Source organism: Rhamphochromis sp. 'chilingali' (assembly GCF_963969265.1).
Source record: "Rhamphochromis sp. 'chilingali' genome assembly, chromosome: 20".
NCBI lineage: Eukaryota > Metazoa > Chordata > Actinopteri > Cichliformes > Cichlidae > Rhamphochromis > Rhamphochromis sp. 'chilingali'.
Window position 1 is genome coordinate 22,697,210 of NC_137947.1, and position 26,535 is coordinate 22,723,744.

General features: G+C 42.3%; 1 protein-coding gene across 2 annotated transcripts in view; it reads right to left on the reverse strand.

Annotated features, from left to right (window-relative positions):
• The window catches only part of sdccag8 (SHH signaling and ciliogenesis regulator sdccag8), a 55,806-nt gene extending 29,484 nt beyond the window's left edge, over nt 1–26,322 (reverse strand). Inside the window, exons 1-13 of one of the 2 annotated variants that reach the window (XM_080869607.1) lie at nt 26,035–26,322; nt 24,906–25,067; nt 23,763–23,848; nt 23,212–23,310; nt 22,988–23,113; nt 22,454–22,546; nt 22,142–22,206; nt 21,235–21,435; nt 20,951–21,089; nt 20,473–20,625; nt 19,967–20,101; nt 18,942–19,058; nt 17,909–18,051 (exon numbers count right to left, since the gene is read on the reverse strand). In XM_080869607.1, the coding sequence (XP_080725733.1) occupies nt 17,909–18,051; nt 18,942–19,058; nt 19,967–20,101; nt 20,473–20,625; nt 20,951–21,089; nt 21,235–21,435; nt 22,142–22,206; nt 22,454–22,546; nt 22,988–23,113; nt 23,212–23,310; nt 23,763–23,848; nt 24,906–25,067; nt 26,035–26,101 (1,586 nt within the window). In that variant the 5' untranslated portion in view covers nt 26,102–26,322. Of the gene's footprint in view, nt 1–17,908; nt 18,052–18,941; nt 19,059–19,966; nt 20,102–20,472; nt 20,626–20,950; nt 21,090–21,234; nt 21,436–22,141; nt 22,207–22,453; nt 22,547–22,987; nt 23,114–23,211; nt 23,311–23,762; nt 23,849–24,905; nt 25,068–25,961 lie in introns of both variants that reach the window. The other variant, XM_080869608.1, reaches the window with a different exon arrangement.
• Nucleotides 26,323–26,535: the final 213 nt, after the last annotated feature.

The following is a 26,535-nucleotide window of genomic DNA, read 5'->3' on the forward strand; positions in this document are numbered from 1 at the left end:
AGTATCAGAATAGAATAGAACAGGTACGATTCAAGCTGAGGTGCTTCTGGCTTTGAACAGCGGCACATTTTGTTCCTGTCTGAACCAAACTTTCTATCTCAACTAAGTCCAAACGTACCCAAACAACAGAGAGACAGACAAAGAAGGAAAGAAAAGAAAAACTACAAAGAGCGGAAAAAAACGAACAAATAAACAGAACTCTTCCTGAAGTCCAAAGGCGCTAATGAAGAGAGAATTCTCCAGTTTAAGTGAAAACTTTTCTCCCCTACAGCGCTTGGCCTGCATCTCTAAAGTGACCGCGTCTGTCTGTTCCTTCGTGTGTGTGTGTGTTCTCCTGCTGTCCTGCTGTCTGGGGTGTGAAAGCGGGTGGCGGGTGTGCAGGGGACACAAGGAGACTGTGTGTGTCTGTACGCGTATGAGTGTGTGTGTGAGTGAATGAACCCCCGCTGGGCTTGAACAGCAGCCTGAGCCACCAAAGCGCACACCAGGGCTCAGCGGGAGATGGCGGGCAGGCGTTGCCAGCCATTTGGTCCTGCAAGAGGTTCCAGGGGGCCGTGTGTATTTGTGTATTTCTATGAGTGTGCGTTTGTGTGCGATTGGGATGGGGGGTGGTGGTGGAGGGGGCTCACACCAGACCTGTTTACCCACCAATTAGCATCAGACAGATCGCCAGAAAGTTCCAGCAGTCAGCAATAGAGTGGTGGTGAGGAAGAGGAGGGTGATAAAAACTGAGGAGAGGAAATCAAAAGACAGAGAGCTTCACATTTGGCATCTGCTTGGTCGTGCTGATTTACAGAACCAAACCTCAGAAGTACGACCTAGTTAAGGACAGAGAATTGAACAAACGGACTGGAAGCTTTCGTTCCTGGGTGAAGAAACCCCAAAGAAGTGCGCTGAGTTTAGGTTTCGGTTCGATAAGTTGGGTGCGAGCACTTGTATCTCTGTGACAAGAGCCTGAATGCCTCACTAAAGATCAAACTGGAGCTGCCAGATCAAACTTTTGCGGTTGTTTCTCCCCTGCGCCATTTTGTACCTCTAATCCAGTGCAACATGTTTACTTGCAAAATGCTGTCACAAAATGGCTGCTGTTGAGCACTATCAAATTAAAGCATAAAAAAGAGAAAGCGAAGGCGAGGTATCAGCGAAAAGCCAAGCCCTGGAGCAAGCATAAGGAGTGACGGGTAGAGCAGAGGCTGAATATGTGGGGCTGGAGCTGTAGAATTCTCCTTGGGCATTAATCTGCCTTCCAGTTAATTGGTGAATGGGCTCTGGGATGCTGCCTGTGGCAGGAACTCTTGTTTGGGCCTAGGAGGCAATAGACTGACTGTTCAGTTAGCAGATAGCTGGGCCTGTTTGTATATGCCTGGCCTGATGCACAGTAGGACAGCTTGATAAGTATGGCGAGAGCTGCATGGGCCAGGGGCCTAAGGTAGGCTGGAATGGCTCTGGGGCTGCGTCCAGGTACAGTGGCTGCTGGGTAAGTGGGAGGTGGCAGAGGCGGTGGCTGGCTGACTAGCTGGCTGGAGTGGTGAGGAAGAAGAGGGAGCCCAGTCCACACTGCCTGCTTAAGTGGGCACTATTCAAGCTGTTGCCCATTAGATGTGGGGTGCCAGGGCCTGACCAAGCGCGGAGTTTGCAGCACCCCATGGTGCAGCCGGCATCCCACGCCAGAACCACCAAATGCCGTGGTTTATCACAGAACGAGCACAAATTGGAGTCAGACGGTGGACTTGGAGGAATTGGAGACATTCGCCAACGCCAGACACAACTGACCGCTGTTCTGACTAAAGTAAAAACAGAATCAACTCTCCACTATATAACTCACATACATATACATGCATATTTAAAGCATAAAAATACGAACACACACACACACACACACACACACACGGAGATAATGGGGAAAACAATCATTTAGTTTATATTTTGCTGTAATTTCAAATCCTTAAAAAGCAGTCACAAGATTGATGAAGGAAAAACTGGAGCAACTTATTCAACGCACTGCGACGTAAAGAAAGTGTAAAATATTGACGTGTATCGTATATTAATTATCTACATAAAAACAAGCGATAAGCTAAAAAGAACAATTCCTCAAATGAATGAATATTCAGATTTATGCTCTGCAATAGTTATGTGGTGCAAAATAACAGGTGTGAAATTAACATACAGGTGAACAGACTGCGAACTGAGCCTATAGCAAAAAACATGTGAAGACGCAGGCTTTGTTTGCAACAAAAAGGACTGAATGTTGCAGGTACTGATGATCTCTGCAAAGAGTTGAAGAATCAAGACAAAGACAAATAATAGCATTTCTACTGCGCAGGTAAAATACCTACGAGAGCCCAGAACCAGAAGATGCTATCAATTATGGAATTAGCGGTTCAATGTAACATTTTAATTGAAGAATTACAGATTTACGTAATTCACATGTAACTAGGATGTCATTATAGAATAAACAATAAAACACACTGATTTCTGAATTGGATTTTTAAGCACCTATAACATTAATTAAAGGAAAATGTTGGCACACCCTGCCACTGATTCATCGAGTCTCTTTAACTCTTCTGGGTCCCTCCAATTATCATCTCTTTATGATGCAATCTCTCACAGGTCCTCAAAAGGCTTAACTGAGGTGGTCCTAACACCTTTTTTTCTAATTTACAGCCTGTACAGTGACCCTTGGATAGGGAGCACTGCCATCTTTGAAGAGACCTCCCTCACCAGAATAGAAATGTTACATTTAGGAGATAGTTTCTTTCATTTTAAGGCCACAAATGAAGTCAAATCACCCTAGCAAAACACAGCATACCAGATCTAGGTCAGGTTTTTCCCTTTATTTTGCCTCTTATATGAACATAGCTATAAAAAACCCACAGTTAATTTCCACCCCATTTATCGAGTCAGTAAGATTTTACTGAAATAAACTCATAGTATACTATAAAATGACAACTGTTAATTATTTGCTCTCCAACTGCTCAAAACGGTGACACTCGTGATGATTCACTCTGGTGGAGGAATTCCAGCAGATACACGGTTATTTATGATAGACTGCATCAATCAGACTATATTAATATTCAACAGTTTGATACGCAAGACTACAAAGATGATTTCTGCTTATGTGCGAGTGCGATGTTTATGTGTGCGACAGAGAGACGGTGAGCGAGCGGCCTCGTGTAGGCCCGTCTAACTGGTAACTGCCAACAATCGATGAGCGCGATACAGAGAAAATAATGTGACATATTGAACATTTGCAGCGCTGTGTATCGGTGATGTCGCACACAATAAACATCTGAATTGTTCCGTGTGGCAGACCACGCAGAGTGTCACACGATTTCCTGTCACACGCACCTCAATGTGTTTTAGCACATTTTTATTAAACCTCTGGGTGATGCAAGTCAATCACTCTGCTCCCACATTTTTCCTTGCGGCACCCCTCCCTTCATCTTGCTGTCCGACTCCGTGAAGCAAGCACATCCAACACAGAGGCGGCCTGATGCAGCCTCACTGCTTCTTTACTCTGCACCCAGCCTTATTTATTTATATATATATATATATACACATACATGTACATACACGTACATGTACATACACGTACATACACATACATGTACATACACATACATACACATACATGTACATACACATACATACACATACATGTACATACACGTACATACACATACATGTACATACACGTACATGTACATACACATACATATATATAGATATCCGTCCATCTATCTGTCCAGAGCATTCTCATCTCTGCTCCGATCCTTTTTTTTTTCTCCCGTTCCCATCTCTCCCTCCTCCTTCCTCTTTTCCCTCCCACCCTTTTTTTCCTGTAACTAAACTGGCTGTGTCTCTCTCCATCTGCTGGTTCTTCCTTCAGCGGCCCTGCACCTGTTCACACCTCCTCTCCTGTTGGCCACCTCTTCTCTCTTCTCCCCTCTCTCTCTCCCCCCCCCCCCCCCCCCTTTATCTCTCTCTTTTTCTCTTTCTCTCTCCCTCACTCCCTCTCTCTCCGCTCGGTGCGATGCTGCCAGGCCCATTCCTGGCTCAGTTAGCCTCTCTGTCATTCAATCCATCTGTCGGCAAGTCAACTTTGTTTACAGCGGGCGGCCCAAGCCTCTTTTCTTCTTCAAGGAACACTAAAGCCCCCCCGCCGACACCAAGGTCAGTGGTTAGCAAATCGTGCCCGAAAAGCAGAAAGCTGCAACTGTTAAAAGTAGCGCAAAAAAAAATAAATAAAAAATTTATATACCCCCTCGCCTCCCAAACCGTAACACACATATGCAAAAGTATGCACAAAAAAAAGTGTGCAATTTCGCTCATCTGAAAAGCTGTTTAATCTCCCATGCATATGAATAAATGTATGCATATACACACAGACGGCTACAAATAGACACGACCCTGCAGAAACAAACATTTGCTGTTACAGCACACATTCCCTCAGAGAAAAAACCCAGCTCTAGATTGAAGCAATTAGTGGCTGATTGGCCTCTGTCATCATCTATCTGCTCACAAAACAGAGCGAGAGAAGTTTAAAAATCTTAATTGGCACAGATGACTGATGGTCTTAACACAAGAAAAGCGGCCTGGCAGCGCAGGCATCTGTGATTTTTAAAAATAAACACACAGCATACGTACAATATGCTCTCATATTGACCCAATCCAGAAACCAAAGACCTAACGTCAGTGTCAAATCTGTGCCCCGCAGAAATAGTTGTGGGTAGCATATGTGGCAGTGCTCGAGGTCAAATCTATTTTAGCAGAAAAGGTAAACGACTGCTTAAAATTAATTATTTCAACCAGGCTACCTCTCATTAGGCATCTTTTAAAGTGTATGTCTAATATCTGTTGTGTGAATTTTATGGGACAAATATAATAAGAAAAGGTTCTGGTTAATTACCCAAATAAACAGAAAGAAATCTGTGATTACAACTGTCTTACTGTTAAATGCTTAACTTACATGCAATGCAACAAAAAAAAGAGAGAGAGAAAAGAGAGAGGAAAGAGTGAGAAAGGTACTTATACTATAAGTCCAAATCTTGTGTACTACAGCAAATTTATCTCTGCTGGCGTGAGCACCGTCTACCTGTGACGGAATTCACTTCTTACTGGAGACATGCATGATGTTATTTAAAACACCCACCAGCCTTCACAGTGGGTCGTGTGCTTGGAGGTAACAGGCTCAAAGGACTATGCACCACCTTTCTCTCCTTATGCACCCAAATCATCGTCAGTGAATTCAATCATCTCCTTACTTTCATACCTCGTGTCTCTGACAACGTCTCTCCTCTCTCCTGGGCTTTATAATCAGATGTGTCTTTACCAAGTAGCAACCACTAGAGTTGCCAGAAACTGCAGTTCCCCTGGTGGCCACTTGAGGCTGCCTAAGAAAGTCGAACAAATTCCCAGAGCCCCCTCTTCTTAAAATACTTTACAGTTATTTTTTTTTTCCTTTTTGAATTATTCAGAACGACTTTACAAGTTTAAATTTTCATACATTTTGCATCTGGAGTGGTTGCATTGATTAACTGTCCCGGCACAGGGAGCTGTAGCCGGGCAGGATTTGCTAGGCTTCACCTCTGCTAACTGGTATCACTGATTGCTGCTGATGCAATCCTTAATGCAATTATCTGACAAATAATACAGCTTGCTGTGTACAGACTATCCAAGAAGTTGTGCTTTGGTGAGTGAAAATTATTAGTACCTTATCATTAGTCATTACGTACTTAGTACTAATTAGCAGATGTTTGTCGGTACATTGCACCTGTTCAGTTTATTAATACAGCTTGCAAAACAAGCTTCCAACTTGTCCAGATATGGTTTTATGGTAAAAAAAATAAAAAATAAAATAAAATAAAACTAATTAAATAAATAATGTGCTGCCAAAGACAGCAAATCTTGAGGCTTCAGAATACAGAAATCAGAAAACTATGCGTGATGTCACAGTCTATGGTCTCAACTAGATCACTTTGTTTGTCAGGATCAGGTCAAGGCGTCTTTAACCTGGCTCGCACGGCACTTTGTTTGGAATGAGCAGCACATCAACATACACTGCAGGGAAATTATATTAATTCACTTGAAATGTAGCTGCAAGTGCCAATGAAGAGGCCTAGCAGTTACAGAGTTGTCACCATGGAGAGTTGATTGGATCATGTTAAAAGTATGGCTGTAAGTACCAATAGCAAAAAGCTTTTTCACTCATTAAAATGGCCAAAGTGGTCAAATAATGCAATTTTTTATATTACCTCAGGAAGGGGAGAAATCGTCCTTCTTCATGTTTTTTCTGCTAGTTCTGCTGCTGGTGTCATGTATAGACACCAAAGTGGACAGCACTCCTTCATGGGCTTCTCCTATTAGTGCTTATAGCCACACTGATCACATTTCTTATTTTGTTTTGGGGTTTTATCAGCTTTGCCTGATTTGATCTCTCAGATCTAGCTTGCAGGAGTAGATCCTTCTGTCTTCTCCCAGTATATAATTATTATTACTTTCCTATGCCGTCTGAACTCTTTGACACTCTCCCCTTTCAGTATTTGTCCTGCTGTATCTTCCATCTCCACTTAGCTGCTACCTTGCTCCAATCTTATCTTTCATCCTTCTGTTCCTTACTGCTCTTTGTGATCAACTCCCAGTACAATCTGCTGAGGGCAGCACTGGCCCACTACCTATGTGGCACCGGTTGGCACTGCTGTGTCCACCCAGGGTAACAGAGAGAAGCTGATGGAACGAAGGCAAAAGAAGGGGAAAAAAACTGAACAAAAAGCAGCTATGCAGGAAAAAAAGAGGATGAAACGACAAAAGGATAGATCAATCAGGTAAAAGAGAATGAGAGAGGTAAAAGAGAAATGGGGGGGGGGGGGGGGGGGGGGCAGAGAGAGGTTCTGTCATGTTGGATGAAAGCTGGGCCTACTGGGTAGTGGGCACTGGGTAGCGCCACTGATCCTGCCACCCTCACAGCAGGGGTGTGCAAAGGCACAAAAGTTGAACAGATGACACGGTCACACGAAAACAACACACACTTTTAAACACAGATTTCAAAATCGACCTGCACTGGATCTTCAGCACAATCCTCTAAAACGTATAGAGCTACTGGTAAACCCTTCTCACCATACCTATTTAGAAAGATATGCAAAAGATGAGTACAGAATGAGGTGAAGGGTGGATGGTGGATGGATGGCAGGGGGCTGGTACTCCCTTTCGTTTTGTCCTCTAGCAGTAGTGTGTGTATGTAGGCCAGTGTCCCAGGGCACACTTGGCTGGGGTGGCAACAGTTGTAGCCGACAGATTTGCCTCCATCTTGCCTGAGGTCTCACAGTCAGCGATCTGTCTTTTCTATCCATTCTCAGCCTCGCCGGATGGATAGATTACAGTCCTGCTTAACAATCTTCATACTTACAGTAATGAGTGTGAATATTCTCTGGTGAATTTATAGCATCTACATTTTAACTGCGAAAGACATAAATAAGCTCCTGAGTTAAGAGTGAGAAGGACAGTATACCATGGCTGCACATTATCAGTTATCAGCCATAACATATAACATGTTTATATATAATACTTAGGTTGTGAATACTAGTGAGAAATGTGTGCACTGGCTGAGAACCTAACAAGAATGAGTTCTCTCTGTATTGCAATTCTGTAATGCTCAAACTACTGTGTTTCCCCACATAAACTATCCACACTTGCACCTAACTGGAAAACTGTTTTAAACCTACATGCATGATGAAAATAATAGTATTTAATCGTATAAAATCACTGCAGAATACAATCGCAGCACATGAAACACATGTTTAAGAGATCAGGGAGTACCTGGTAAGGCCAAAGCCATAAAGTCATATGTACTAATGCAGTAGTAATGCTGTTCTAAGAACCATCTTAGATCTATTACCTGATAGTCAGATGCCTCAAGTCTGGTAAATTTCCTTTAATGTTATCCACACTCAGGTAGAATAAAGGGAAAAGACTCATAAGCAGAGCATAAGAACCACCAATATAGAAGGAAGATACATTTATTAAGATCACGGGTGAAAACGAAATATGTTAGTGACTTTATGCATGATTTCAAAAGGCATTCAGACACTGACCTACTTCACGAAGTCAATAAACATCAACATAACAGACATGTTCCTGCTCAAGGGGTCACATTTTTATACGTATAGTGCCAATTCCATTAAAACTGTACAAAAATGGTTTCAGTATAAATTTGCTAGTATTTTAATAACTGTTTCATGGCAAATTAACATAACCTTTGAACAGTTAACCAAAGAAATACAGCAGTGACAGGAAGATCAAAGGAGACAGTTAAAAAAGCTAAAACGAAGACACAAACAAGTAGGTCTCAACAGATTGAGCGAGAGAGGCAGGAAGAGTGCAAGAGAGAGAGGCGAGGAGGCACGATGGCAGAGAGGGCACTCCGACAGCGAGGAGAGAAGAACACGGCAAGGTCTCGTCACCGGGCCAACGGGCCCACCACTGTCAACATCATGGCACTCTGTGGTACACACACAAACACACACACGCACACACGGCTGGCCGACGGCCCTCCCAGCTGCCCTATCCGTAACTGTCTGATTAGTTGTGCTAAGCAGCCCCTCCCCTGCCAACCATGGTGCCATCTGCTACCCAACAACATGGCCGCCGACCAGACAAGCACACACACACACAAACACACACACACAGAAACACACAGCGAGTCTCATACCTGGCACTGCACTGCTGCTGTCACACAGAGACACACACATCAAACTTCACAGACACAGGTGTAGCCCAAAGGTATCAACACATAACATTCACACACAGACGTGCACGCACGCTCGTCTAATTGCACGCTCGCAAACAAGTCAATACAGTTCACGAAACAAGAATACTCCAAGCATGTGCGCACACACAAGAATACATGCACACAGTTGCCTTAGAGGCAGAGTGCATTCATGTTCGTGGTGACAGTGGTTAGACACTCTTAATGCCAGGTAGAAAGAGTGATGCTGTGCTCAAGCAGTGTGTGTGTGTGTGTGTGCTCGCTGGCAGCGCTTGAAGGTTCATTATGGCCCCCGCCTCTCCTGAGCGACTGCAGCCCGCGTGGCGCCCCGGCCCTTTTATTCCGGGCCGTGATTGGACAAGGGCCTCCCGCCGAGTTGGTTTGCAGCAGTTTTGTCGCGCCCAGATTTCACTCGCTGCTCAAAGCGAGCCTCTGGCGGGACGCGGCATCTGCTGCCTCACCTTCCTCATTTACACTTCTCCGCCCTCGCACACACACACACACAGTTCTGTTCACCGCCTTTCCAGACCTTGCTATCACGATGTACAACAGAGGGGAGAAAAAAATAGAACGACGTAGAGGTACAGAGGGAACGCAGCAGCGTGACGTGTTTAATAGAGTTTGGGGAACTTCATGTATAAGAGTCACAGCGGTTGGTCCAGAGTTTTGTCTGCCTAACCCTCTCGCTCTGTGTCTCTTTGCACCCATCTTGATTTCAGGGTCACAGAAAGGAGACTGTGGCCTTAAAATACACAATGTATGCTTCTCTCCTTGCCTGGCCTATATGGTTGCTTTTGTATTTCCCACACTACCAATTTGGTGCATTCCATCATTTCACAAGTGCCTTAAATGTCTCACATTTTTGCATCTCTAATACATCATCTCTTATGCCCTAACCAGACCTGGTCTAGTACCAAATATATATAAGTTTTCTGCAGAAAGCAATGCAGTGATGGCATGCATAACATAGCTACAAGAAACACAAGAAAGACTTCAATAAACAACTACACAATCAGAAAATATTAATCAGCCCTTTCACTTTTCTTTCTATTTGTGAAAATATAAAGTGATGCCAAAAGGCAGGAAAGATGTTAGTTCATGCAGTACAAAGTCTACCAAATCTTTTCTATTTACTGCAACTATTTGTTGGTTAAAGCAAGAATACATGGCAGATCAACAATGGTGTCTTCACCTCGCTGTTGGATATGCTCTGAATACATCAGTGAATATGCACCTCTGTATAGCCCCCACTAATGGAAGTGTTTTTCAAAGGCCTCTTAATAAGATTATTTCCAAACCTAAGGCTTTGTGTAAAGTGCCAACAGAAGCTTCAGCCTCATGGCTTACATAGTTAGGTTCATAAATATCTGGACTAGAGATGGCACGATACCACTTTTTTTATGTCCGATACCGATACCGATATCATAAATTTGGATATCGGCCGATACCGATATGAATCTGATATAGTGTGTTTTTTAATCAATAAAACTGTTTTTGTAATATCTTGCTGCATTTTGTATAAGTTCATACTCAAGTTTAAAAACAAACTAACACTAAAGCTATTCTGTTATACTTGTATGCAAAAAAATACAGTGCACCCAAAATATTTCATAGTTCAGCAATACTGATCAATCTAATAAACGTAAACCTACTCCATCCTCCCTATTCTGGTATTTTAAAGAGTAAGCAACCTAACTAATAGGGTTGCAAACTCCCAGCAAAACTAGCTTACTAGGGTGTATTAGACTTAATAGTTACTATATACAGTAATGAACTTCTATGCATTTTACATCAGATTAAAACTTTGGGTGTAAGATGCAGATAATTGTTTATTAAAAGCTAGATATTTTAAATGAGAATAAGAAAGAAAAGTATGTCTTTGTGCCCCCTTTTCCCTGTTCATGCCCTATGGCCCCCCTGGCTAAACTTTGCTAGATCCGCCCCTGCACAGTTACCAGCCGTCAGCTGCGTAGAAAAGGATTCTGGTGTAGAAAGTAATATTAAATAAATTCTAACAACAGATTATCAAGCTGTTGTTCAGCCGCTGGTTTCCTCTTTCTGGCGCGAAGTGGGCGATAAACAAACAAGAGAGATGGACTCGCGACAGAAAAGCCGATCAGCTGATCATTAATCAGTTTCATGATTTAAGTAGCAGCAGGAGAGGGAGGGGGAGAGAAGAGGCAGTCGCTCCATATATCGGGTGTTAAGCATAAAGCTGGAATGCTTTACAAACATTCAGAGATGAACTTACACACTTGCTTTACTTCTCTCTGGGATAACTTCCTCGGAGATAAAATGCCGGTTTGGTAGCAAGGCTCCAAATGCTCAACCAGACAGCTGACAGGTCTTGCAATGTTATAGGAATTTGTTTTATTTATGTATTAATCACATTATTTTATTGTACAATGCCTTGGTGCCACTGGATTTAAACATGTTCCACACTCATTCATTAAGACAAATGGTGAAGGGGTAGTAAGGAAGTTGGGGGAAGCAGACCACTCCACAAGAAGAGTCTTTTGTCTCTTCCAGAACTCTGGGAGGTAGCAAGGGAGTGTGAACCTTAATGTGTGAAACAGCTGTGCACTGCCTTTTGATATTTAACTGATATTTAACTAGGCTCAGGGAGACTCTGCTGACTGTCTCCCCGTGGTCATGCAGGCTCTCCACCAACTTGGCTTTATTTAATGGAAAACTTCCACAACACACGCCACAGCCGCTCTATCGTGTGACGCATACTGCTCCGACGTGCTACAGTTAAGAGCCGAGTTATGCCATGTCGCAAGTTTTGTGAGCTGCTTTTGTGATATTTAATGGATCGGATTAAATTTTTTATTTCTCTCCGATATCCAATCCAGTAATTTAGGTCAGTATCGGACCGATACCGATACGTAATATCGGATCGGTCCATCTCTAATCAGAACAGAGACAACCTTTTTCCTAATTTTGGTTCTGTACATTACCACAAATTTTTTTAAATGAAACAACTCAGATGCAGTTGACTTTCAGCTTTGATTCAGTGGGTTGAACACAAAGACCTTTACTGCAGCAGCTTTCAGTTGCTGTTTGTTTGTGGGCCTAAGTTTAGTCTTCAGCAAATGAAATGCATGCTCAGTTGGGTTAAGACCAGGTGACTGACTTGGCCATTCAAGAATAATCCACTTACTTGCCTTAATAAACTCCTGGATTGCTTTGGCTGTATGTTTTGGGTCATCATCCATCTGTATTATGAAACGTCATCCAACCAATTTGACTGCATTTACCTGGATTTGAGCAGACAGTATGTCTCTGAACACCTCCGAATTCACTCAGCTGCTTCTGTGCTGTGTCACAGCATCAATAAACACTAGTGTCCCAGTGCCACTGGCAGCCATGCACACCAAACCCATTGCACTGCCTCCGCCGTGTGTTACAGATGATGTGGTATGCTTTCGATCATGAGCTGTTCCACACCTTCTCCATAGTTTTTTCTTGTCATTATTCTGGTAGAGGTTGATCTGAAAACTGTGTTCAGTTATATTAGATGTTTTTCCAATCTAGCTTTTTTATTACGAAGACTTATGAGTGGCTTGCACCTTGCAGTGAATCCTCTGTATTTACTTTCATGCAGTCTTCTCTTTATGGTAGACTTTAATACGCCTACTTCCTGGAGAGTGTTGTTCACTTGGCTGGTTGTTCTTGGTTGTTCTCTTCACCATAGAAATGATTCTGCGATCATCCACCACTGTTGTCATCCATGGACGCCCAGGTCTTTTTGTTTTCACCAGTGCTTTCTTTCTTTCTCAGGATGTACTAAACCAGCGGTCCCCAACCTTTTTTGCGCCACGGGACAGGGACACCGAGTTAATGATAAAAACGATAACAAAATAACACTGAAAACCGATAAAAACCCTGAAAACCATACATTTCACACCTTCGCCTCAACTCTCGCGGCCCGGTACCAAACGACTCACGGACTGGTACCGGTCCAAGGCCCGTGGGTTGGGGACCGCTGTACCAAACTGTAGATTCTGCCACTCCTAATATTGTAGGAATTTCTCTGATGTGTTTTTTTTCCTGTTTTCCCAGTTTAAGAATGGCTTGTTCACCTGCATGGGAAGCTTCTTTGACCGCACGTTGTCTGTTCACAGCAAACTCTTCCACATGCAAGCACCACACTTGAAATCAACTCCAGGCTTTTTATCTGCTCAATTTAAAATGACATAATCAACGAATTGCCCACACGTGCCCATGAAACAACAGAGTCAATTGTCCTATTACTTTTGTTCTCTTTAAAACGAAGGTGGCACAGGTTAAGAGGCTGAAACTCCTAAACCCTCCATCCAATTTGAATGTGGACACCCTCAAATGAAAGCTTAGAGTCTACACATTATATCCATGTACATTATATAACTATAATTGTAATATGTTTTATCAAACAAATAAAACCAAACTAAACTTGCGTCAGTGTCCCAATATATATGGACCTAACTGTACAAAACTTAGTTCTCAATTCCACCTGCATGCTTATCCCTTGACTTGTGGGATAAGCATCATTTTATCATCATTTTGAAGAGGGATGTTTTAACCCAAACCAATATTTCTAGCTAATCCTAATCTAATACTTTTTAAGGGCCTAAACCTCACAAGCAAATGAAGGAGCAAGTTTAAGAGAATGGTAAAAATGGTAAATGGCCTGTATTTATATAGCGCTTTACTAGTCCCTAAAGACCCCAAAGCGCTTTACATATCCAGTCATCCACCCATTCACACAGACATTCACACACTGAAGAGAAGACAAGACATAGCGCCAAGCACAAAGGTCCTAATGGAAGACAAACTGTGGCCTCCTGGGTCATAAACATTTGACTCTTTCAAATAGGACTGTTAGCATGCAATACTGCTGCAGTGGGTGCACTTAGCACAACTGCCAAAGAACAGATCAGGACACGCTGATCCAAACCCAAAAGACCTTCCCCATCTCACAGCCCGCTCTGCATTATCCAGTATCAACCTTTGGAAACTGTGACCCCAAATGCATAAAGATGAACATTTGCTGATAGGATTTTTAACCAGATATTCACAGATAATCATCACTGCAGATTTTCTCATAAGAGGTTTATTCAGCCTCCTCGGCAAATTTGCTGCCAGGACAATTTCAACTGAAGACTCGTTCTTCAGGTGTTTGTCACATACAGGCACAGATTATATGGACCAGCATGTTCAGATATTTCCTGGCTGAAGACTCCACACAGAAGTTTTAGGTGGAAAAACTGAGCGCAAGTAAACTTATTCACAGAAGCAGTTTGAAGCTCCAGGTCCATCTACATCTCTAAGCAAGCACCCTAATGAACATGGATGCTTGATTTCATGGGGATAACAAAACCGGTGGAAGATCTGGAGCCTCAGACATTCATCTCGGCTCAAACACAATGCAGGCCCACAGGTCTCAACTAACCATGGATACACTAACGCATGCAAACACACATCTCAGTCCTATCTGGCATGTGTTGAAAGAGAAGTTATGCTGGGCAGTTTTCACTATGGCCTTTGGGATGTGTGATCACAACACGGGGAGAGATGAGGCCGGATGAAAAAATGGAAAGAAGAAAAGAAAGAAAGTGAAGAAAGGCGGGAGCAAACAAACAAAACAAACTTAGTAAAGCCCTCTGCTGGGTTGGGGCCGGGACTGGAGAGTGTGTGTGCGCATGTGAGGCGATGTGAACAGAGTGGCGGGGATTAGGACAGATCCTGGGCTGTCCAACTCACAGCTGGCTGATGATCCAATCCTGGAGCACAGCGCAGCGCACCAGCCGCCATGGGACCCCCGGATGCGTGCTTGCATCTGTGTGTGAGCGCGTGTGTTTGCGTCTTTGTGTACAGGCATGTGGGTTAGACTGATGTGAATATCGGCGTGCACGTTTGCAAAGATGCCGTTGTACAAACAAATATGTGTGTGAGTGTGTGTGTCCATATTATATGTATGTGTTTATCAGGAAGGAAGGTAGGGCTATCAGAAATCAAACAGAAGCTGTCTGTGCTTCATGTCCCCCCTGTTTGAAGGCGAGCTGTGATCATTTGCGCCACGAGAGGTGGACCGAATGAAAGAGAGGAGCGAGCAAGTTGCAAAGAGAAAAATCAAAGAGCTGCCTTCGAAGGCTGGCCATATAAATGCCTTCCAGCCTTGCTACCGTGAATCTCACCCTCTCCTCTTACTCTCCAACAACACACACACACACACACACACACCAACAAAAATACAGCCCAGTAAAGCTACAAAGACTCTTGGATGGCTCTGTAGCGAACAACAGCAGAGGGCATGACTATGAATGAAATACATGTAGCTCTGCATAACCCCTGAAGGCCCACAGATGGACAGAAAGAGAATGACACAGAGCTAGTGAAAGAGCAGAGAGACACAATCGCTTGAGGTTTATTTGTTTCATTTCGAAATGGCAAAAGAAAAAAGCGATGAGGACATGACAAGTAAAAGGGGGGGGGGGGGGGAGAAAAAAACAAACATAATGCAGTGCTGAGGAGGGACAAAGGCTTTGACCAAACTTCAACAGGTGTGTACGATGCATGTATGCTACCATCTTTGCATGGATACATTTTTGTGCAGAGCCATTGCACCGCTAAGACTTGGTTTTTACCATCACAAATTTGATGAATCTTTAAGATGTGAGTGAAATATACCATTCTCTAAAGCAGTTAAATCAACAGAGATCCCATATCCATGTATGGATGTTAAGACTTTGCACACTTCTAAGAAAACTGCTTTTTGGAAACAGGCCTGCTGGACAGCTTTCTGTGTCCTCGGCAGACTTTTTCCTTCAGAGCTCAGAGTAATGATTAACCAAATATCAAAAGTAATGAGTTGAAACTGCTTTAAAGTGCATCTCAGACGGACAAACCTTTAGTCTGTACAGTCAAACGGTGTTCAACATTTACTGTAACAGCACAACAACTCGTGGTGGATTGATACCTCTGTGTTAGGAAACTGTAACTGCAGAAACATCTGAAAAACTACCATTTAAACTACGCCTTAACCTGACATGCACCTCCATGGAACTATAACTAGACGTCACATCGACCCAGCCTGCAGCTATTGTGATTGGCCTATTAGGTGTGTTCCTCCTGTGTGTGTTTCTAGCTATTTTTCACTGCAGTTTCTGAATGAATCAGAGAAAGAATAAGAATTATCATCTAAACATGAGAAATTACAATCATAGCCTTAATATTAGTACTTACAGATGTGGTCAAATTCTTGAGGGGAGACTGCCAAACTATTGGGAGTGGGAATGTACAAAAAAGGGGGAAAATCTCCCAGGATTTTTGGGTAGCACTGCATTTAAAACACTGAGCCACAACCACAAGATAATAAACACATTGCAGAAGGCCACTTGCATTGGTTACATTGTAGAATCAACAAAGATTTACAGCAGAAGTGGAAATCAACTGTCAGCCAGCTGCTATAAAAAGCAACTTTCAGCTGCTGCCTTATTCACGGGAGAGTCGTCATAGCAGGTAGCTCCACAGGTTTCATTGTGTCTCCTTTCAGCGTCAAACCAGGAATCTTTCAGCTGTCAGAAAAATGTGCAAACCACCGCACTATTATGGAACCATCCAAGCTTAAAACCAGGGGCGGTTATGGGTATTAATCATTTTTATACTCTTATACTCTTTTGCCTTTAAATGTGACTAAAGGTGTTACTGTGTGCAAAGACTTAAGACTTCTTCTCATCTAAAACTGTTTAAAAAAAAGAAGCAGCCATATTAAATCTCTATCAGAAGTGGTTTTCACTGCTAATGACCAAAATTGAATCTGAATGGCTACATGCTTAGCCAAGTCAACAGCTGTCAAACATCTAGTATGCAACTGAGGACAGATAAAACTATAAACTCTCTCATGCACATACAGGCGCACACATGGCAGTAAAATGGTTTCGTCCAGTAGCTCCTCTAGTACAGGTCAAAGTCATCATGTAGCCACATTAATATGCATGTCATTCTCCACAGCTGGCTGCAAAATGCACACACGTGTGCACGCACGCACACACGCTCATTACATCATCTTTTTAAAAAAAACAAAAAACACACAGCAGCCAGTCATGAAACCAGTGTGTAAATGCTGGCCAGCTGACAGACAAACACACTTAAACACAGATCAGAGCCAGAAGCAGCAGTGGACACACACACTTAAACCAGACACACATATACACACTTAGATTGCACAAACTTGCATCCCGCAGCCTCCAGCACCACGGGACACCGCCACCACATCTGTGCCCATCTCAAACACCTCGGCTTTGGGCAGCGGGGGTGAGAGAGTGCCCTGAGCGGCTGGCATTGGCTGGCGTGGCCTTGGCGGTGAATGGTGTGGAAGGAAAAAGCAGCCAGAGGATGACAGGAGGGACAGAGGGAAGAAAAAGACAAGATCGTAGTAAGAAAGGAAAGAAAGAATAACGTCAAAGGGAGGACGGCGATAGGATAACGTTACAGGGGAGATTAGTTTCAATTAAAGAGGAGACAGAAAGGCCAGATAAGGACAAAAGAGCAGGTGGCAGTAAATATGAATCTATGCCCAAATAGGTGGGATGAAATCATAAAGAATATCAGAGGTCTTGATATAGAGATGCTGGAAAAAGCAGGACAGAATGGTGCAAAAATAGATAGAAAGATAATGGAGGGGTGCCGGTAGTGCCCGTTGTGAGGACGGGTGCAGGGCACTGGCAGGTGGCACTGAGGCCAGGCTGTCCAGTGACCATCAGCCGCACTGTTGTGTGTATGTGTGCGCCAGGGACAGAAGAAAGGCTCAGGCGCCATTTTGGCTCTGTTGGAGCTGTTGCTGGGTTGGGCACTGGCCTGGTGGCACAGAGTGGGCAGTGTGTGTGTGTGTGTGTTGTGTTGCATTATGTTGTGGCATGCTTAACAGGATTAGAGGTGACCTAGTGAGGTCCAGTTGGTATCGGGACCATGGCACAGCGGCGCGCATGTGTGTTTATGTGTGTGTGGTTTGTATAATAGGATTAGCTGTTACCTGGTGCGGTACAGTTGGTGTGCTGATCTGAACTGGACTGGACTGGGCTGAGCTGGGCAGGAGCTGGACAGAGGGGAGCACTGTGTGTGTGTGAGTGTGGTGGCATGTATAATAGGATTAGGTACTACCTGGTGAGGTGCAGTTGGCGCTGGGCATTTGCCAGCTGTTCTGCTAGGCTCAGGGCTTCGGCCTGCCATTGGCTCCCATCCTTTTGGACCGCCTCCAGATGCTGCCGACAGCCAACCAGCTCTGAGCTCAGCCTTTCCACTTCCTGTCCCGCAGAGATGGAAGAAGAGAGGAGGTGAGGAAATCTTTCACAACAACCCACCCTGTGCCCTCAGATGAACAAAACATTAAAGCCTGGTTACAATAACATGTAAAAACTGAGCAGGACAAAAAAAGGACGTCAGGTTTGATCTTCTGAACCTCAAAATGGAAACACAGAATATCCTGCATTCATTATTTAAATTTAAAGGGACAGTTCACCCCAAAATCAATCAGAACCTTTAATGCCATTTAGTCATATAGATTGTTTTGGTGCGTCTTGTCCAGTTTTTGAGGTGTGTAGCAATGTCTGACTTCTTTATGGCATTTGCCTTGTGGTGCTCAAAGCACACGAAATACACTTAAAAGACATAAAATATATTTCTAGAAATCATGACAGAGTTATCCCAAACTACTACCAATACTTCCTCATGTAGAGTGGTGCATCTGTCAGCTTTCTTTTAGTAGCCAGGTCATGACTTCTGTAAAGAGAAGTTAATGCCAATGCCGTGGGGCTTTGAGCACCACAAGGAAAATGTCATTTAGCTGTATTATATTCAAAAGAAGGCTGTCATTTCTACAGTGGAAAGGTTCACACCAAAACAATCTCTATCACTTAATATCACTAAAGGCTGAAGGAAAAGTATGCAAATTTGATTTTGGTGTGAACTGTTCCTTTAACAGTTTGGATAATTGATGCTTGTGCAAATAACTTGAGAATAATTTGGAAAATTTGAGTTTTAATACTCATTTTGCTTGCTATGCTTCATTGCAGACCCTCAAAAAAAGAAAAATAAAGACTATTTATGAAACAATCAACTCTACAAAATACTGGGTCTGTAGCCGACTTAAACAAATATCAAATAAATCCTAACTAATCAATACATCGGCACATACCTGTGCTGCCTTTTCCATCCGTCTGCTGGTCTTGGCGTTGAGCTCTCTGAGCTCTCGTTCAGCCTCCTGTTTCTTCAGCGCGGCCTGGCTGAGCTGATATCTCAGATCCACACATACCTATAGATGAATAGTCCTCATTAAACAAAGGCGGTCTTTTAATTAACAAGTATGTCACATTCAATGCTTCATCATTTATTGATTTTCTTTTTATTATCCTATCATGTCCTTACTTTGAAAATCACCCATCTAAATCATCAGACTGTCTCGTTCCCAGGCTCAATGTTTTTACACTCGTGTATTTGACTAGTTTCACATTTCATCATCCCTAAAAGCACCTACTAATTCAGTCTTTCACCAAAAATATAAAAGCACTGTGATGTTTAATCTCCAATCCTCCCCTAGAAGGATTAAGAAACAAACACAAATAAGACGCATTTGAAAAGTTTTGAGAATCTCTTTGAATTATTAGAAAGATTTGAATCTGGCTGTTTGTTGTAAACTAAGTTTTATTTTTTTAAGATTTGTAAAATGATATGAGGGTTGAATTTTGTGTGAACCCACACACTTTGTTTGTCTTTTTCTGAAGTCTTTTTCAGCCTGTGGGTTGCCATGTGTCGATTGAGAGGAGCAGATTGCTGTTCGCTTTTTCTTTCGATTCACTTGGTTTATTTTTGTTTTTGTTTGTGTTCTTGAATTGTTCAAAATAAATACAAATATTAATGAAAGAAAAATATGCTCTTGCATTTACGTGTTCAAAAACTGAATATAAAGTTGGAATAGATTATCTTTTGCTGCCATCCAGTGGATTTAGAAATTAAATGCAAGCAGATAGTGAAGCATGTGGGTCCTTAAAATTAATAGTTCTACTTTTTTAAACAACAACAAAAGAGCTTTTTGCTTTTTCAATCCCACACTTCTAAAGACAAACGCTGGCTCATGCTTATTTGAAATGCTCATCATGCCATCAATAAGAAATAAGAAGACATACTGACACAAAGTTTTCTTGCGCAAACAGCATCCGATACCTTTGTGTTTTCTTGTTCCTGGCTGGTAAGTGTGCGGAGAGTGTCCTCCAGCTGACTGGTCAGTGAACTCTTGTCTCTGAGAGCTCTGTCTAGCTGTCCTTCCAACTCAGCGACACGCTGGGAAAGGCCAGACACCTGACAGACAAACACAGTACACCATTTCAGTGGCCATTTCACTGCAGCGTCACTCAGAATTCAAGTAAAATGTCCTGCAAATACAAACATTTTTTTTAGGGTATCATTACCGTACAAAACATAACAGACATAAACTCTAAGTACAAGAAATATACAATAGCTACTGCAAAAGCAAACAGCAATGATTCAATTTCCTACTTTTTACTACTTAATGTTTCATTAAAAGAGTATTTTTTTAAATTTGTCTGTTAATATAGTTATTTACAGTATTTTACAGGCAAATGAACAGACTCATTCTTCTGTAATCCACTTCTTCTGTGAATTTCCCAATTCTGCGACTAATAATCATGTACATGAAAAGTAAGACTAACTATATTCGTCAGCTCCTCTTTTTGTTTGCGGGCCTCTGCTCGGCCCTCCTCTCTGGCCTCAGCCAGTCTCTGCTGCAAACCGTGTGCGTCTCGGTCGAGCTGTTCTCTCTGTCGAGCCAGCTCCCTGGACAACTGCTCGCACTGCACCTCCACCTGCATGTGTACAAAAACAGAAGGGTTAACAGAGTAATAACCAGCTGTAAAGAAAACAAAAAATGATGTTGTGAGTCAACACCGAGGTTGAAGAACATATGAAAGCTGAATATGTCCTTAATTTCAAGGCAATGTTTGAGCACCCTCTAGTGGATGTATATGATAGTGGTATTCCCATAAGCTTGTACTGTATATGTATACAGTGTGTGTAGCTTATAAATAGGTAAATCTGAGCATTAACAAATGCAATGCATTCTAAATATTAACTGTATTAAGCAAAGATGGCGGTCAGCTGGAAAGTTGTGTGTGAGGATGTTTCTCTGACCCTAGCTTTCTGCAGGTTTGCTTCCTCCGCCATCTCCACAGCCTGTTTGACCTGGAGACAGGCTGACCACTCCCTCTGTTGTGTCTCTTGCTGACTGGTCCTCACAGCACGCAGAGCCACCAGTAACTCATCACGCTCTCTGAGAAAAATCAGACAAAAAGGAATTAAAAGCAGAATCTGGATGGTACACTTAACTAAGTCTAAACTAATGCTATGGTTTACGCAGTCAGTATGCTGCTGCTAACGTCTGATTGATTCTGCAGGAAGCATTTGTTACCACTGACTTTGTGAGCCTGTCAATAGCCTGGACATGCAGGTTTGTGTGAGTCCCAGCCAACACAGCTTCGTGCTGTGCACACTTCAGGCACAATCCTGCCACACGAGGAGCTCCATCAGCCTTCAGTGCATCTGCGGCCTGCTTCTCCCTGTGTCTCAGGCGAAGCTTCACCTCCTCGCACTCCTTCTGACTGACTGACAGATCCTTTCTGAAAATATCAGAGAAGGAAAAGTGTTCTAAAAAGAATTAAAGATAACTGATTTTTACAGACATAAGGTACATTTGCTAGGGTTAAAAATGACTAAGGTTTTGAAACGGAGGGGATCAGAGATGGGCTTGGTATAAAAATGTAGGTAAGCTATGACTTATTTTGACCAGCCTACAAGAAATGGACTTTTTACATTTTTCTCCAGTGAATTACCAGAAGACAGATAAAAAAAAATTCAGGTCAGAATGTTTCTGTGACACCGCGTCATTGACAGCAAATAATAGTTTGGTTATTGAAACTGTATGTTGATGCTCAAAGTTGGTTATTGAAAAACTCATGCTGAACAAAAACGTTTTGTGTTTTGCACTGTGACACTGAGTGGGTGTCCACTTGATCTGGTTGCAGTTTTAAATAGAGCATAAATGTCTTTCTCAGCCCTGAACATTTTATGTTGAGCTCAAAAAAAAACAAGAAGACAATAACTTGAAAAAATGAGCATTTTGTTTTTAACCAACTCCTCTGCACTTTTAACTTGGAAAATATTTAGTACAAAATAAACATTTTTTCCAGGGTATCATTAAAATACTAAAGTGACTAAACAAAAAACAATCTGCAGACTCTGAGGGCGTCAGTGGGAGGAACTGACCTTTTCTTCAAGGAATGACCCAGATGAGTTTCTGCTCGTTTGATGCCGCAAAGAACTAACCTGAGAGAGATGACCTGGGCCTCCAAGCTTTCCATCTGGGCCTGGTAGATCACCTTCAGTTTTTCCTGATGAGCACAAACATCTGAATCTAACTGGATGAAATTTAATTTATTGCAACAGCTTCCTATATAAATGTACTAAAAAACAGAATTCATGTTTCTACTGTTAAAGTTTTATTGGAGGAAATTAGCAAAAAGACCAATCTTAAAATACAATCTGGGACCATTGTGCATTATTGTGACGCATAAAATCTGATGAACACTGAGGTAAAAGAGAACCGAACGGCAACCAGTAGAGACTCATCTTTCCTACCAGCTCATTTTTCCATGTGTTGTGTTCTTCTTTCTGTAGCACACTGTGGTCTCGAATGGAGGCTACGTGGCTGTTGTCGATGACTTCATTCATCTGAGGAAAAAAATTGGAACGGGTGACCAAATCTTTAATTTGAAAGATGCTTTTATGATGCTTAAATTCAGCCTGTTGAACTATAAAAACTTTGCTACGTTAACTTTATATTCTAGTGTCTCTCTACTGAAAGTGTCCAGAGAAAAATGACTAATGCAACAGTCACAATATAATAAGAAAACAGCGTTTGGAGACCATAGCATGACTACGATTAATGCAAGCCTCAAGCCTCAGTCGCTGTTGTCAAAGCTGGAGTGTCAAAGCTGCAAAGAAATGACCGTCCTATTTTTATTTAAGTGTGACTGAGCCATAAGGTAACCTCAGTCTTTTTTATTCCTCTCATTATTATGTTTGTACTATAGGTGCCTTCATTGTTACATGCATTACCATTTTCACACACACAAAAATCAAACCAATGATTTTCACACACGCACAAATTACCGTGGAGTTTCGGATCGTGTAATCTTTTAGGGATTCATCCACAGCTTCGGCTTTCAGTTCTGAACGTAACTTCTCATTTTCCACCACCACTACTCTGATCCGCTGTTTCATTCCCTGCAGCTCCTCCTGAAGTCACACAAACAGAGAAGCCGATTAACATCCGTTCACATTAGCACACTGGGAATGAAGGACGCGCCCACACACGTACATTTGTGCACACAGACCTTACAGAATTTAACCTCAGCTTCCAGATGTTGGATGTATTCTGACTTGTGAAATACAGGAACCAAATCCTGAAAGGCAGGTAAACTGGACATCCCCTCCTGCCATGCAAAAGGGAAAGAAGAGTAAAAAATAAAAGCCAAAACACAGAAGAGCCGCAAGTGAAGTCAGTTTTAATTCCATTTTATTTCAGTTTAGCTTTCATTTGTTTTCAAAGCGGCTTTGCACATTTCACTTTTAGCACATTTTTTTTAATTTTACTTTTTTATTATTAGAAAGTGAGTCTGTGACAAATTTTAACAAATTTACAAGGCTTCCTGATGCTTGCTAGAATGACAAAAACTAAAACTGAGGGCCTTTCCTGTTTATTTTTAGTTTATTTCACTTAGTTTTCACACCTACTTTTAGTTTTTTCTTTCATTTTAGTGAACTATAAAACCATGGTACATTCAAGTATGGAGAATTGCTCCTAATCTGAGTATCAGTTCTGTAACAGGCCTTCGTCAGATCTAACGCATTTAAATGTTAAACCATGCACAACTGCTCATTCTACCTTGGATGGAGACTGTTTCTTGGAAGGGGAGACAGGTGTGGGAATTTCTCTGCCCTGCTTCAGCAGAAGGCTCTTCAGCTGATTAACTACAAAAGACATAAGAAATAAGTATGTACACAAACACATAAACACTTTATTTAAACTTTGTGTAAAAAGACTGAGAGGGGAAATCTCACGATACCCCACTATAAGGGCTGAGTTTTATCACATAACCGACTTACAACTAATCAGAAACATTTCATCACTCATCCAAGTAACTTCTTCGGTCTCAGCTGACTGCACGTTTCCCAGCCTTATAAGCAGTACAAGTGCATAATTTAGCACCATTGTGGTTCTTTTTAGCGCAAACACCATCCCCACATACACAGCAGCTAGGGAAGCAAAAGAACGTCATATCAAAGAGCTCCTTATTAAAATGTGGTTATCACAGGTTGGTTAGTCAAAGATGGGAAGAATGCTATGAGCGATCCAGGAGAGAAGAAGGACAACTGCTGCCTAAGGAAACAATCTGATCTCTTATGTTTCGGGAGTATCAGAACAGCTGAGATGCATTTTTCTTTTTTCAAAACACCATGTCTCTGTGGTTTGAAACACCAAAAGATGATCCATCAAAAAGTGGTCCACCTCAATGATCGGGTGCCCCAGAACAGACACAGTAATACAGTACATGCAGCTGCCAAGACGACTGCAGTAAATTATACATTATCAGAGAACCCAAACAACCACTGGCAGACGGGACAACACAGAATATTCAGTTTGTCAAGCCAAGACTGCATGTAATTATACCTACAGGGTACTGCCCAATCTTTCAATGTTGAGGAAGTTTGCATCCCAGGCTGGTAGGAAGTAAAAAGAGAGGTGACCATTTTTTAACACTGGAGGAGGCCTAAGAGTACATCTTTCACAATCTTGCAATGCTTTAGCCACTCCTCACTGATCAGTGGTCATGACAGTTGGCATATTAACAATCACGGGACTGAGCTCATTGCACATTGTTAGTCAGTTGCGCCAATTTCTGTCATTATGCAACTATACTGTTTATAAGGTTGAGAAAGCCTGCAGTCAGCAGAAAAAGTTACTTGGTTGGTGTAAGGTCAGTTTACAAGTGAACAGAATCAACTTTCTATGTATTCAATCAGTCACCTGCTTCACTCTGTGACTTTTGGTTCCATGCAGCCTTGTCCTCTTCGGCCATGGTTGTATAATGGTCTTCATCACCACCTCTGACCTCCTCCACCTCATCTCCATCAGGGTCCAGCTGCAGCGGAGCACTGCTCAGATGCTGGATGCTTTGGTTGGCCCGCTCTGAATTCAGCATACACATAGATGCCAGTGTAACATAGTATATCATTTATTTGATGAAATGCACAGACAACCAAAGAAGTCATGTCTATACAGCAAACAAATACACCACCAGTGTTGTGTTCACGAAGGTAAGCAGGTGGCACTTGCACAAAAACTAAGCTGTACAATCTCAATTTCACCTATTTATTTTAGCCAATCAGAAGCCAAATAATGCAAAGCTTTTATTTTGCTTAGGGCAGGCAATGCATCCTAAAATGAAAGCTTTAGAGCAGTGGTGCCAATCATAAGGCCCGGGGTCCAGAATCGGCCCAGCAAAGGCTTCAAACTGGCCCACTAAATGGCTTTGGAAAGGAGAAGGAGAACAGAAATCTTGGACTTTTAATTGTATTTTCACAAGTTTTCATACTGATAAAGACCTCCTCCATGGTCATTCATACTACACCAAAGTAATTAAAATTTAGATTTCTGCAATTTTACACATTTAGTTCTTTGACTTTCAGCCCAAAGAGTCATGCTAACAAATCTCGGGGATTAAATATGTAGTTAAACTTCTGTACACTGGCAGAAAGGGCAGTTTCCCTGGTCCGGTTCACATGAGATCATGTCTCCTTTTTAGCTGCACTTTGAGCGCCTGGATTCAGAATCTGAAGCTTCATTTTATTGTCAGCTTGTGTTTTCTTTTGGTTTAAGATTGCATTGACACTTATGTTCTGTGAAGTGTCCTCATCTGCTGCCCCAGCAGCAACAGGTGGCAGTCATGTGCCTGTCACCTGTACTTTTCCACCAATAATAGTTCTTTTCGGTAACATACCTATAGAGATAATGCTCTATTGGGCTCTGGCGGCATAAATTTAATACACCAAGTCGGTTTCATCTTACTATGTGCTAACTAACCATCCAACGACGCTCTCTTGAGCTGCCCATTCAAACAGGTTAGCAAACGTAGCACGACAAAACATTAACATACGCCTCAGCTCCTTCTGCATGGAGCTTGGGTGCTCTGCTTCATCTTCATCCGAGTCTGTCGGTTTCATGGATGTTTAATCGTCGTTAAATCGCACTGTTAACTAAGGAAACATGCTAGGCTACGTACAACAATCAAAGCAACAACCATCACATCGAGCACGACGTAACGGTCGTCAAATCCCAATGGAGCTGTGCTTAGTTCATTAACCAGTATCGCCCGAGAACAGTTCCCTTTAAGTAGTGAATTTTAGATTTTACGTCACCGCCCCTGCGAGAAATCACATCAGCTTGTACCCTAAAAACAAAACGAGGCAACCATTAGCTTACGGGTCAGGCTTCCGTAAACACACGTAGCTGATGGGAATTGTAGTTGTTTTTTGTAGTCATGATACAAATGCGAGCGCTTAAAGACGAAACGTTTTTTGTTTTTTGTTTTTTTAATTCCCTAAACCCAGTTGTGAGATTACAGAAATGTTTTAATCGACGCCAGTAGGCAACACTT